At 39.6% G+C, this 14,502-nt stretch overlaps 2 protein-coding genes across 2 annotated transcripts in view; both read right to left on the bottom strand.

The window, feature by feature from the left end:
* Positions 1-2,382, bottom strand: part of LOC128232821 (uncharacterized) — a 14,173-nt gene extending 11,791 nt beyond the window's left edge. The window contains exon 1 of the mRNA XM_052946572.1: positions 1,965-2,382. Coding sequence (XP_052802532.1) covers positions 1,965-2,144 — 180 coding nt within the window. The 5' untranslated portion in view covers positions 2,145-2,382. The remainder of the gene's footprint in view (positions 1-1,964) is intronic.
* A 3,389-nt stretch (positions 2,383-5,771) lies between these two features.
* LOC128232010 (mucin-2-like) lies at positions 5,772-14,278 on the bottom strand. Its single transcript, XM_052945339.1, has 9 exons — positions 13,906-14,278; positions 10,039-10,152; positions 9,379-9,533; positions 8,398-8,501; positions 8,033-8,274; positions 7,508-7,792; positions 7,207-7,322; positions 6,830-7,066; positions 5,772-6,177 (listed from the first exon to the last, which is right to left on the bottom strand). Exons 1-9 carry the CDS (start codon positions 14,068-14,070, stop codon positions 5,919-5,921), a joined length of 1,677 nt encoding a protein of 558 aa, XP_052801299.1. The 5' UTR covers positions 14,071-14,278; the 3' UTR covers positions 5,772-5,918.
* Between the last annotated feature and the right edge of the window lie 224 nt (positions 14,279-14,502).

The following is a 14,502-nucleotide window of genomic DNA, read 5'->3' as shown; positions in this document are numbered from 1 at the left end:
TGTCAAGTGTAATCATTCGTGTATAAAACTGTACGTACCCCAACCACGGTATGTGTGTTAATCAAGTGTAATCATTCGTGTATAAAACTGTACGTACCCCAACCACGGTATGTGTGTTTATCAAGTGTAATCATTCGTGTATAAAACTGTACGTACCCCAACCACGGTATGTGTGTTTGTCAAGTGTAATCATTCGTGTATAAAACTGTACGTACCCCAACCACGGTATGTGTAATTGTCAAGTGTAATCATTCGTGTATAAAAATGTACGTACCCCAACCACGGTATGTGTGTTTATCAAGTGTAATCATTCGTGTATAAAACTGTACGTACCCCAACCACGGTATGTGTGTTTATCAAGTGTAATCATTCGTGTATAAAACTGTACGTACCCCAACCACGGTATGTGTGTTTATCAAGTGTAATCATTCGTGTATAAAACTGTACGTACCCCAACCACGGTATGTGTGTTTATCAAGTGTAATCATACGTGTATAAAACTGTACGTACCCCAACCACGGTATGTGTGTTAATCAAGTGTAATCATACGTGTATAAAACTGTACGTACCCCAACCACGGTATGTGTGTTTATCAAGTGTAATCATTCGTGTATAAAAATGTACGTACCCACAACACGGTATGTGTGTTTATCAAGTGTAATCATTCGTGTATAAAACTGTACGTACCCCAACCACGGTATGTGTGTTTATCAAGTGTAATAATTCGTGTATAAAACTGTACGTACCCCAACCACGGTATATGTGATTGTCAAGTGTAATCATTCGTGTATAAAACTGTACGTACCCCAACCACGGTATATGTGATTGTCAAGTGTAATCATACGTGTATAAAACTGTACGTACCCCAACCACGGTATGTGTGTTTATCAAGTGTAATCATTCGTGTATAAAACTGTACGTACCCCAACCACGGTATGTGTGTTTATCAAGTTTAATCATTCGTGTATAAAACTGTACGTACCCCAACCACGGTATGTGTAATTGTCAAGTGTAATCATTCGTGTATAAAACTGTACGTACCCCAACCACGGTATGTGTGTTTATCAAGTGTAATCATTCGTGTATAAAACTGTACGTACCCCAACCACGGTATATGTGATTGTCAAGTGTAATCATTCGTGTATAAAACTGTACGTACCCCAACCACGGTATATGTGATTGTCAAGTGTAATCATACGTGTATAAAACTGTACGTACCCCAACCACGGTATGTGTGTTAATCAAGTGTAATCATTCGTGTATAAAACTGTACGTACCCCAACCACGGTATGTGTGTTTATCAAGTTTAATCATTCGTGTATAAAACTGTACGTACCCCAACCACGGTATGTGTAATTGTCAAGTGTAATCATTCGTGTATAAAACTGTACGTACCCCAACCACGGTATGTGTGTTTATCAAGTGTAATCATTCGTGTATAAAACTGTACGTACCCCAACCACGGTATGTGTAATTGTCAAGTGTAATCATTCGTGTATAAAACTGTACGTACCCCAACCACGGTATGTGTAATTGTCAAGTGTAATCATTCGTGTATAAAACTGTACGTACCCCAACCACGGTATTCGTGTTTATCAAGTGTAATCATACGTGTATAAAACTGTACGTACCCCAACCACGGTATTCGTGTTTATCAAGTGTAATCATTCGTGTATAAAACTGTACGTACCCCAACCACGGTATGTGTGTTTATCAAGTGTAATCGTACGTGTATAAAACTGTACGTACCCCAACCACGGTATGTGTGTTTATCAAGTGTAATAATTCGTGTATAAAACTGTACGTACCCCAACCACGGTATGTGTGTTTATCAAGTTTAATCATTCGTGTATAAAACTGTACGTACCCCAACCACGGTATGTGTAATTGTCAAGTGTAATCATACACGTATAAAACTGTACGTACCCCAACCACGGTATGTGTGTTTATAAAACTGTACGTACCCTTTCACCCCCACAGTTTAGCTGCATATAGTTGTAGTTTTTCTTGACGGGGAACCCGTATTTCCACATGACGGCGCGATTTGGCGGGTCGTACAGTGCTCCCGAGCCCGACACATGAGACACGCACATCAACAGCACGAGCGATAATGTCGCTAGACAAAACATTGACATTGACCACATCGTGTTATTTTTTACTTTTTTAATTACACATTTTAATTTGAATCTGAAAAACTCCGGTAGTTATTAAATTATAAAGCCGACTCTATGAGCTCCGTCACATAGGATCAGGAATTGATTTTAAGCACTTGCAGTTTGACCTCACATGTGTTTTGTTTCTTTGTTTCTAATCCAGTCCTTGTTGAACTTAAAATACAAGCTAGCGGATGTTTGTGAACTCAAATAGTGAGCATTCAAACAACAAAACCATCAATAACTGTTGTAAATACAAAATAAATCGTTTATGGATAGAGCCGACTTTACACATGAGTTGGTTTTCCAGGCTTGTACAGAAGTGCACGTTACCGTACACTTGCTTGCGTTTGCGTTAGCAACATTGTATAGTGGTTAAATTCTTTTGGGACCAACGGCGTTTCAGTATTTTGGAAAACATAACTCTGTGTATTTCCATATAAAAAGTCAAAGTGATATATTCGCATTTTTAATGGTCGAATCTAAAATTAATCGGTCGTTAATATTGAACTTGTTGACATTGTGTTGGTCTCCTGACTTTAGATGTAAGGCAAAGTACAACATTCATAATAATAAGTGACTTCTCAGTGTTAAATACTTTTGTCATTTTTTCTAACATTTGCCATTGAATCAAAGCATGGTTATACCGTCTCAGACTATTGTCTACTTTCCATTTTCAAAGGTTTTAAAGTTGGATGGTTTAGGACTTAAAATAACTGACTTAACATGCTTGATCTACTTTTTTGGTTTACATTTTCATCGCATTGTTTGTATGCCTACCTCGGATGTGGTCACTTAATCGAAACACAAAGTTGCTACGTTTAAACAATTTTATATATCTCATTAAAAATGTAATTTTTTTCTAACGCTGTTTTATGTTTAGTACACAAGTGGAACTTTCTTTTCATTAATTAAGTCGGGGTGGGGGTGGGGATCGTGAATCACCAGAAATCATTGTTAGTTTGCGAGTAAATTGGTCAAGTGACTATATGATATATATATATAGGTAATGTATTAAGTGATCTTTGCTTGTTAATGGTCAACCCAGGCTTACCGCTAACTATTTACATATGTGTCGCTTGACCAGTATTGCCCCGCGCCCCCTCCCTGCCCCATCAAAATATTGGTGACTTCCAGCTTTTAATCATGAAAAATTATGGATTTTGAAATTTTAGGTAAAAACTATGGAAAGGCAATGGGATCTTCATGGACTTTCTTGCGTGATTAAGTGTTAAATCGTGTGGGTGATGGCACCTTTTATAAATTCAAATCATTACATGGCTAAATTTGTTATGAGTAAAGGTGATTTCGAGTGAAAGAAGTATGAAATAACGTTTTGATTTCTTATTGCAAAAAAACGCTTAAAACAGTTTTAACAGAACTTCAAATCAAGCTTTGCTTTACGTTGAAAAAATTTACACATGTAATTAATGAAGTTTTATAAAAATTAAATAATGGTTATATTAAACGCTTGCCAGGACGTGCGTATGCTCTGGAAACGTTACCGTTCTACATGGAGAAGCAGATGTGGGAAACAAATAAGATTGATCAATTTAGACTTTTAGAGACAATTAAATAAAAATGAAAACAAAAAACATCATTGCTTTACCCTCTCTATGCCATAGAAAACGGAAAGTATGAATTTTTGCATTCATGTAAAGATGGTGTTTCAGTGAAAACCTTCAGGCGGCATTTTGCAGCAAGTCGACTTAACGCCACTTTAAAACTCGAAATGAGTTGAGAAAAGTCTTAAATAATAGATTCTATTGAACATGGAGGCAAACAAAATCCGGACATGTTTTACTGCTTCGTGAAATTGCGTGTTCCGTTTTTTGGCACATTTCTGTGTGTAACAGACGACGAAAATCTATAAGGGAGGTCACATTTTGACAGTTTCCAAAATGAGGGCTGAAATTATTTATAAACTAATGGGATTGCAGTTTATTTTACCTTTAAATACCATATTGGTCGACGTTCTACGTGCCGTACTTATTGGTCGTAACGTCAATATATTGGCCGTTAATAGCAAATTTGAAAGAAAATAACTTGTCCGATTAGTTTGTGACGTAAGATTCATACTCATGTAACAGTGCTGAAAGTAGTACGCGGATATCGGCGCTTCTGCTTAGATTACACAATATTTAAATATGCAAAAATCCTTTTTCTTGTGAACCTGAATTTTTATACTATGCATGAACCATAACACACAAAAGCCTTGCTTGCAGATGACAACGCTCGTCCTTTAGTCAAGGAACACAAGTAATCATCTATTTTGACCTGATAGTTGGTCAACAAAGAAGACGTATTGCTAGTGTCACTGGTGTAGTCTTAACTAGTTTTAATCAGTGTTCAACATTTTGTCATGACGACAATGTCCAACGCCACCGTGGCTGTCATGTGGGAGAACGAACTACCAACAAAACACCAACACACTCTTAAATGCTGTAAAGTAAAATTAGTCTAATTTTTGTTTCAATGACAATTTATCTTAGCTAAATAAATAATGCAGCTTAATCACCAACAATATGTCAATTGCTAAAGACAGGTTGAAATGACAAAAGATAGTAATTGTATGTATTCAAGTTGCTTCAGTTTCGTACGCGTACATATTTCAGATGTATTGACGAAAACATGTTCCAGTGTGTGTATACCACGTGATGATTTGCGTCATAAATGCTACGTCGGAAGGCAATATTTTGCTTCGATTGAAGACTTTAAACAAAGATAACTTTCCTATTTCTTCACCATTTTAAATGAAACATAGCGCAGTCTACGCCGCTTACGGAGCCCCGCCTTCGGTCGTTAACCAGAGTTTGATTGAGAGCGTATTAAATCACTTCGACAAACCTTTTCACAATACGGCCGTCTGACGGAGCATTTTCAAAACATTATTTTGGAAACAGGTTTGTCGAAGTGTTTAATGAAACTAATCACCTTGTCAAACTCTAGTAATTTAACGAAGGCGAGGCTCCCTAAGCGGCATAGACTGTTCTTTGTTTCATTTAAAATGGTGTTGTAAAAGAAAAGTTATCTTTGATTTAAGTCTTCATTTTAAGCAAAATTTGCCTTCTGATGTAGCATTTATGACGTAATTTATCACGTGGTATACACACACTGTGTTCGTTTGCTACATGAGTAAATATATGTGCACATTATTAGCTCCAGTGCGAGCTAAATATGACTTTATAAAAAAGCAACTCAGGTGATCTCTTACTGATGCTACAAACAGCTTTTTGTTCTGAACAAGATTATGTATGAGGTTCTAATGAGCTGGTGTAACGCGTTGTGTTAAACTCATTGTGATCTTTTACATTTGTGGCCACGTGATTGCTTCTGCGCACTCACCATGTAAGCTCATAATTAATCTTTCACTTGCATTTATGTGAGCATTTTTTGAATAATTACCATATGTATGTCAAAGTAATCACAGTGTTTGTGGTATATTATGTGATAGCGAGTGGTTTCTTTTAAACAAAAAAATAGTTTTGAATAATGTTGTAACCAATTGGAGACATTTCTGCGGACAGTTTTATTATGAATTGTACGATATCAATTGTATGATGGACTATCGGGGATTGACAGTTACATCAGCGATGGCAAAGCAAACACCGTTCATGGTCACATTGAAATAAATTTTAATTTTATTTTCTTATAAAATATGATACACATGACACTCTTCAAGTATCAACAATCAATAGGTCGCTATTTTCACTATATTGTTTTTGTTTCTTTCTATTGTAACTGTTTCAGATCTTCGATTTTCGGTCAGTTTTGGTAGCAGATGCACTGGTCGACGGCGCAGTAGCCGCGGTCACACTGGTCCTGACACCACTGGCTCCAGTACGCCCCTCCAAGAATGCCGTTTGGCTCGCACCTGCCGGAGCGCGCGTTGGCCGGTTGGGTTGCGGCGGTCGTGCTGGGGCGGGCTGCGGCGGTCGTGGTCGACATTGGGAAGAGCGCGCTGTCTGTACACTCACATGTTTCTGGTGGACATATGTCACCCTTTATACAGTTCTCCGTACACCTAGAAACATAATTGTATGGAATGGTAAAGCTCATATCAATATTTCCATCCTGCAATAAACTTTTACCGTCAATCTTCAATATTTTGAAGGTCTGCTGCATTATAGCATGATTTCTGTCCAACTCTTTTTGTTGAATTATTAAAGATGCACTCTTACTCCCAAATACGATGTACCACAATTAATGCAATTAATCTAATTTACCCAAAAGGGTGAAACATATAAAAAAAACAATGGTTCTTTTGAAGGATATCGTGTTTAATTTGAAAGAAAGATGCAAAAAAACAAGTTTTTTCTGCCTGATGAGACGTTAATTGATCACTGTAGATAGTTAAGGACCCACCAATCATTTGATATTTGTGAGTTTTCAGCTATCAAATACACGGTTACAATCTTGTTATCAGTAGTGTATATTTCCCATAAATGCATTATTTAGTACGCAGTTAAATCATTATCTCTCAAAATCTAGTTTTGTTATATTTGAGTATGTATTGATTTTAAATACGAGTGTCACTTAAACATAATTGCAACTGTGTACCAATATATTAAAACCGGAGCAATGCGGCTGAAACAGTCGTGGTAAGACTCCAAACAAGACTACACTGGAGATGATGTCATACACAACTGCACATATAACATAACGATAAGTTATACCATCTGTCAAAGACATCGATTCCCTCCCACAGTGAGAGGGCCCGACAGACCCGGGTGTTTTGGACGCCATGGGTGGTAGGTGGCTGTGTGTCCGGCTGGGTTGGTGGCTTGGTAGGGGCAGATGTTGACATGGGGAACACGATCTTGGTGGTGGGGACTGTCATCACCTGCTGAACCATCGAACACTTGCACGAGTCATCCGGGCAATTCCCGCGTGCACACGAGTCCGCGCACCATCTAAACACAAACATATTCTTAGCGAAAACGTGTATGGTGGAAACATTTACTGATATTAAATAACTATATGGGTGTTTTGTTCCTCTAAGATTTTTTTTCGAAAACGTAGTAAAATTTTTACACCGTATTTCAATGCCCACCTGTCGAGGTACTGGTTTCCGGCCCACAGGTTGATGGCCTTACACACATATCTGGTCACATACGTCATCTGTCCGTTTCCGGGAGCCGCCGTGGAAGTGCTCGTCGTCGTTGTCGGCTGAAAAATGGTAATTTCATTGAAGGAAATGATAAACATTAACATGTATTTTTTTGTTTGAGTTTTTATCTTGAAACAAATAGGCAGTTCTCTGTTGATAACTGTGCATACTTGCAAGCATCAACAGTTTCAAACTTGCTATGTCGAAAGGGAGCGTGTATATTTGAAATCGAAAGAGTTATTACGGTAGTAGTTATCTTTCTTGTTGTTGTCGTGGTTGTTGTGGGCCGCGGCGTCGTGGTCGTCGTTGTTGTTGTCGGTGTTGTTGTTGGTCTAGGTGTCGTTGTTGTCGTGGTGGTTGTGGTGCGTCTGGTAGTGTCGGTGCTACTTGCGTCGTTACAGGCACATCCATATGCTGGGCACCTGCCCTGGGCACAGTTCTCCACGCACCACTGGTCTAGGGTCGGGTCCCCCTTCCACAGGTTGATAGCGTAACAGTCGCCGTCCACACGGGCACCGATGAAAAACCTCTGATAAAAGAATAACATATTTATCGGTAAAACTAACATATCTAAAATCAGTGAAATTGTACATTAATTTTTATGTTAGACAGAATTCAACACAATAAAATATCCGACTAACGCAACATCTCATTTGAGACTCATCCAGTTTAGGCATTTTTTTAATGTTTACGTTCTTTCTGAAAAAGTAATAGCTCTTATTTGATGACAATATAGGCCCTGAAGTGTCGCTGGGATAAAAGCACACACCGTAGTTTCTTTCTGAACATTGGTCATTGTTGGTCTAGGTGTGGTAGTGGTAGGCGTCGTCCTCGTGGTTGTCGGCCTGGTGGTTTTGGGCGGAGCAGCGGTCGTTTGTGGTGGCACCTGTGTGACAGGCGGCAGGGGAGCGCCGTCCGCTTCTATGGCAACATCCGCACAGCCGTAAAACTCCTCCTGTTCCCCGCAGCCTACGCACGCTTCCCCGTTTGATCCGACACCCCAACTGTTTGCTGTTGCAATAAATATTGACATTAATGTTGAAATTTAGAACAGAAACATATTTGTTCTCACGATCATAAAAATAATCAAACAGCTATTAAACATTCAAGGTTTACAAAGCGTGTGCATAATACCTGCGTGGTACTTCCACTGGATAACGCACTGTGAGCAGGTCATGCCGGCCGGCAACCGGAAGTCCATGTTCCAGTAACCCGTCCGCTTATCGTTTATTGGCTCCCTGGAAATATAATGATATTGTTTGAAAATCATTTTTGGAAATATATTTTTCATCAAAGAGTAATGCAAAATGGTGTATTTGTAATGATGTGAACACCTATAATAGGATCCATAAATTGGCCAACGAGCCTTCACAGGATACTTCACGGATAAAGAAATGATTTTAAACTCAACTGCAACTTGTACATGTCAGTCTTGTAGTTAGACAAATAAGTAAACATTTACTTGGTGTTTTGACATATAAGTACACATGCACGTGGTGTTTTGATATGAAAGTACACGCGCGCGTGGTGTTTTGACACATAAGTTCACGTTCACTTGGTGTTTTGACATATAAGTTTACTTGATGTTTTGACATATAAGTTCACTTGGTGTTTTGACATATTAGTACATGTTCACTTGGTGTTCTGCCATATAAGTACACGTTCACGTTGTGTTTTGACATATAAGTACATGTACACTTGCTGTTTTGACATATAAGTACACGTGCGCGTTGGGTTTTGACACACAAGTACACGTGTACGTGGTGTTTTGTCACATAAGTACACGTTCACTTGAAGTTTTGACATATAAGTACACTTGATGTTTTGACATATAAGTTCACTTGGTGTTTTGACATATAAGTTCACTTGATGTTTTGACATATAAGTTCACTTGGTGTTTTGACATATAAGTACACGTTAACGTGCTGTTTTGACATACCAGTACACGTACACTTGATGTTTTGACATACAAGTTTACGTACACTTGGTGTTTTGACATATAAGTACACGTGAGCGTGGTATTTTGACATATAAGTACACGTGTACGTGGTGTATTGACATACAAGTACACGTGCACGTGGTGTTTTGTAATCTCATCAATGAAAACGCACTCACTTTGTGCCTTGTCCATCAGCTCTCTGCAGCACGTGCTTGTCGAGGCATGCTTGCTTAACGGGCACGTTGACGTTATTGTTGGGGCAGATTCTAAACTCCATCCAGCCGAAGTGGTTTGCAGTTATATCCACCTTCATTGTAACCACCTGACCCATCTATTAAAAAATAATAATCGAATGGTGAACTTCAAACTGCGTAGGTTCTACCTTTGTGTAATAATAACTATGGTACCTAGTTAACAGTCGCTCACGTTAGATTGTTGCATCGCAGCGCAAACAACGCAAGCGGGGAACCAAAGCCATACCTTTACTGATACAAATTAATCGTAGGTTTTTTTAATAATAAAACTTCTTGCATATTTGAACCTTAAGTGTTTAATATCGACTAGAAACAATATGCATATGTCATTAGAAACAAAATGCACGAAATTTTAAATGGCTTGATTTAAGTTTAGTTAAATTGAAAACCAATCGAAACAACCCCGTCAATCTTCTAAAATTTGCAAAGTTGCCGGTGTAAGAGACCAATATGCTACTTTTCAATTTATAGCAAACATCATTTCATCGTCGCTGTTGTTTTCTTTAAAAGATATTTCTTGTTCAAATTTGTCTCGAATGCTCTTTTACTATGTGTTCTGCTCTGGGTTGTTTTTTACCCGACCTTGTATTTGCGGACAATGGTTCCAGTTGCGAACTTGCCGCCCGCCTCATTCTCCCGTCGACCGTTGTAGGGGTCCCCGCACACACCGCACTTATTTCCCTGGTTCATCCGGTTCTGAAAATAGACCATGCAAGTACAGTTTATTTATTTCCAAATTTCTACTAGGTCTACCTGTTAATTTATGAAAATCTGGTTTTAAAATATCTTGTACTCATGATAGGTAAGTATTTGATAATCATTTTATCACATAAAAATGTACTACAACACAGTTGTGATTTAAATGTCTGTATGGGGTGATCATGTACCCGGGTAACGCTTAAGTTGTAAGTTGGATATGCCTGGCTTTAATCGCAGAAATGTGAGACCGCTTACTTAATATGACCGCATGTCTCTCCCACAGACACATACGTGCGGATCAATCAGCTTTACAGGCTTCTAGTGTGAGCGCATTGCGGCGTGCCATAGCGGACGGCCCGTCACCAGCCAAGCGCCGGGACACCCTCCAAGTGAACAGGACTTATCAGCATAAGAACTCTTAAGAGGTCGGATGGCAAAGTCAAACAAACACTAGAACATGGGTTGTCCCCAATTTGGTAATTTGTTCAAAGTATTTTTTTCGGGTTATCGGTGTCATTTATGAAATGCCGGTGACGGTTAGCATAAAAACATGGTTTTTTTTAGGAGATTCAATACGGCTTAAATTCTATATATTGAACATCTTAAACTCTGTTTTCGTCATGAAGTGAGGCGCTGCTTTTCTGATTACTATTCTTTCTTTCTATGATTATGTTTTAGACCGTTCAATGCTCTATAGATAATGCAATTCACACGTGTGTTTTTATTGTGTTGATAGAGAGAGAGAGAGAGAGAGAGAGAGAGAGATGTATCTTTACATTTATGAGAATGGCTACCTAACTTAATGGTTAAAATCACATTAAGATACGTGATTAATATGGGAAAAAATTCAAACATCAACTGAAAAACACCAAACGCAGAGTGTTTAATTTCATATGATATTATTTGTGCTTGGTTGATTATAAAAGGAAATAATTTAAAAACATAAGAAATAAATCCATACATTTTGGAATATATGCGACCAGCCCTGAGATTTGTAGCAAAACGTTGCTATACGTAATGTAACGCTGAATCGAAGACATTGTCTCAAAATGTGCCTTTTACCTAATAGTACTTTGCCTGTCCTATCCTTTTGGATATTGAGATCTTGTAAGTCAGAGAGTACCACGGGTGGTGCGTGATCTTGCAAGCAAGAGAGTACCACGGGTGGTGCGTGATCTTGCAAGCAAGAGAGTACCTCGGGTAGTGCGTGATCTTGCAAGTAAGAGAGTACCACGGGTGGTGCGTGATCTTGCAAGCAAGAGAGTAACTCGGGTAGTGCGTGATCTTGCAAGCAAGAGAGTAACTCGGGTAGTGCGTGATCTTGCAAGCAAGAGAGTACCTCGGCCCGGATAGTGCGTGGTCTTGAACACAAGAGAGTACCACGGGTGGTGCGTGATCTTGCAAGCAAGAGAGTAACTCGGGTAGTGCGTGATCTTGCAAGCAAGAAAGTACCTCGGCCCGGGTAGTGCGTGGTCTTGAACACAAGAGAGTATCAAGGGTGGTGCGTGATCTTGCAAGCAAGAGAGTACCTCGGGTAGTGCGTGATCTTGCAAGTAAGAGAGTACCACGGGTGGTGCGTGATCTTGCAAGCAAGAGAGTACCTCGGGTAGTGCGTGATCTTGCAAGCAAGAGAGTACCTCGGGTGGTGCGTGATCTTGCAAGAAAGAGAGTACCACGGGTATTGCGTGATCTTGGCAACAAGAGAGTACCTCGAGTGGTGCGTGATTTTGCAAGCAAGAGAGTACCTCGGGTATTGCGTGATCTTGCAAACAAGAAAGTACCATGAGTGGTGCGTGATCATGCAAGCAAGAGAGTACCTTGTGTAGTGCGTTATCTCGCAAGCAAGAGAGTAACTCGGGTAGTGCGTGATATTGCAAGCAACAGAGTACCACGAGTGGTGCGTGATATTGCAAGCAAGACAGTACCTCGGGTAGTGCGTGATCTTGCAAACAAGAGAGTACCTCGGGTTGTGCATGATCTTGCAAGTAAGAGAGTACCTCGGGTGGTGCTTGATCTTGCAAGTAAGAGAGTACCATGTGATCTTGCAAACAAGAGAGTACCACGAGTCGTGCGTGATCTTGCAAGTAAGAAAGTACCTCGAGTGGTGCGTGATGTTGCAAGCAAGAGAGTACCTCGAGCGTTGCGTGATCTTGCAATCAAGAGAGTACCTCAGGTGATTTCGTGATTATGCGGCGGGAAGTCGGCGGCCTAGAGGCCAAGCGGCCTTAATTTTCCCTACTTCAAAGCAATTGTTCATGCGTTTATTTTTTGGAAAACAATGATAAGTCAATGTTTTTTATTCATATATTAACATAGCGGCCATAATTTGTTTTATTTGCAGAGCATTTTTATATGCGTTTTCTTCTAAAACAATGATAAATTAACTGTTTTTATGCACAAAATATCCTTTTGAAGCGATTTTCAACATTTTTTCCAAAAAGTCGTTCAAGCAGCTCATTTGCCTAACGGCCTAGCGGCGTGAAGTTAGCGGCCTGGCGGTCTAGCTATATCAAAGCATGTATGCATGCCTTTTCTTCTAAAACAATGATATATTAACTGTTTTTATGCACAAATTATCATTTTGAAGCGGTTTTCAAAAAAGTCGATCAAGCAGTTCAGCGGCCTAGCGGCGTGAAGTTAGCGGCATAGCGGCCTAATATGGCATCCTATTTCAAAGCATGTATACATGCCTTTTCTTCTAAAACAATGATATATTAACTGTTTTTATGCACAAAATATCAATTTGAAACGATTTTCAACATTTTTTACAAAATAGTCGATCAAACATTTATATATTTTAAAGCACGCAAACATGCCTGCTCTTCTAAAACAATGAACTATTTGCTGTTTTTATTCATAAGTTATAAATCTGAATCGATATTCAACATTTTTCAAAAAAGTCGATCCAGCGATTCAGCGGCCTAGCCGCGTGAAGTTAGCGGCCTAGCGGCCTAGCGGCCTAATATGGCATCCTATTTCAAATCGATGGAGTTTTTTCAACATTTTTTACAATATATCGTTCAAGCAGTTCAGCGGCCTGGCCTAGCGGCCTAGCGGCGTGAAGTTAGCGGCCTAGCGGCCTAATATGGCATCCTATTTCAAAGCATGAATACATGCTTTGAAATAGGAAACCATTTTAGGCCGCTAGGCCGCTAACTTCACGCCGCTTGGCCGCTGAAGTGCTCGATCGATTTTTTTTTTAAAAAAGTAAAAAACGCTTCAGAGTGATAATATGTGATTAATAAAACAGTTAATTTAAAATTGTTTTAGAATAAAAGGTAAAGAAAAATATTCTGAATAGATAACAATTTAAGGCCGCTATGTACCTATATGAATAAAAAACTTTGATTTATCAGTGTTTTAAAAAAAAAACGCATTAACAATTGCTTGGAAATAGCAAAAAAAAAATAAGGCCGCTAGGCCGCTAAGCCGCTAGGCTGCCAACTTCACGCCGCTAGGCCGCCAGGCCGCTAACTTCACGCCGCTAGGCCGCTAACTTCACGCCGCTAGGCCGCTAACTTCACGCCGCTAGGCCGCTAGGCCGCTAACTTCACGCCGCTAGGCCGCTAACTTCACGTACATCAAAACAAGCAAGAAATAAAGAAAATTTAATTTATGTGGTGGGTGGTTTGTGCAAAAATAATAAGCATATTCCTGCTTAGTCGAATCGACATTACTAAGCATGAAAAACATGAAGAAGGGAAACAAGACATGCTGTCCACACATCACAAATGTTTACGCATGGCTTACCGCAAATCCTCCGCAGAACAGGGCGTTGTCGTCGTAGTTTCGGGGTGTCGGGAATCCTGCCCGCCAGGCGCTTGCACGGGCCGGTGGGTCCATAAGGCGTCCGTGACTCTCCACTTCCGCTACAAACACCCAGCAAACAAGCGCCGCGAGTATCATTCCTTTCATTGCCAAATTTTACCAACGGAAGAACGAAGAGACCTAAATGCTATAGAAGTCGTTTCATAAAGAGAGCATATATGTTTATATATATATACAATCAAATGTAAAAAGTGCACGAATGTGTAAACAAAGCTTTTAAAGCCGGTACAAGTTTACAATTTTCACTTATTTCCGTCGGAGCAAATCACTCGGATTACATCAAGCTGGCGAGGGCACCTTTATTTATACGAAAACCGAACCATTGACAGATATTGAAAATAAAAAAATCTTTCTTCAATACAGCTCAAGTACTAAAATGAAAAACGAGTTTATCAAATTGCAATGAGGGGATTTCAGAGATGATTAGCCCGCGATTGATAGGAAAGGGTCGAACGCAGATAAGACAGTCCGAACGGGCAACCGTCACAAGTCCAGGAATTCTTCCATTGATGCATCGAT

This window comes from Mya arenaria, chromosome 4 (assembly GCF_026914265.1).
Source record: "Mya arenaria isolate MELC-2E11 chromosome 4, ASM2691426v1".
Taxonomy (NCBI): Eukaryota; Metazoa; Mollusca; class Bivalvia; order Myida; family Myidae; genus Mya; species Mya arenaria.
Note: the sequence above shows the minus strand (reverse complement) of the source record. Positions and strands in the feature narration are given on the sequence as shown.

Excerpts from the sequence above, each read along its gene's own strand:
- LOC128232010 (XM_052945339.1), bottom strand. The coding sequence starts at position 14,070 with ATGAAAGGAATGATACTCGCGGCGCTTGTTTGCTGGGTGTTTGTAGCG. Across the intron at positions 9,534-10,038 it reads CCATTGTCCGCAAATACAAG|ATGGGTCAGGTGGTTACAAT; the intron begins GTCGGGTAAAAA and ends ATTTTTTAATAG. Across the intron at positions 7,323-7,507 it reads CAAGAAAGATAACTACTACC|CCGACAACGACGACGAGCAC; the intron begins GTAATAACTCTT and ends ACCATTTTTCAG.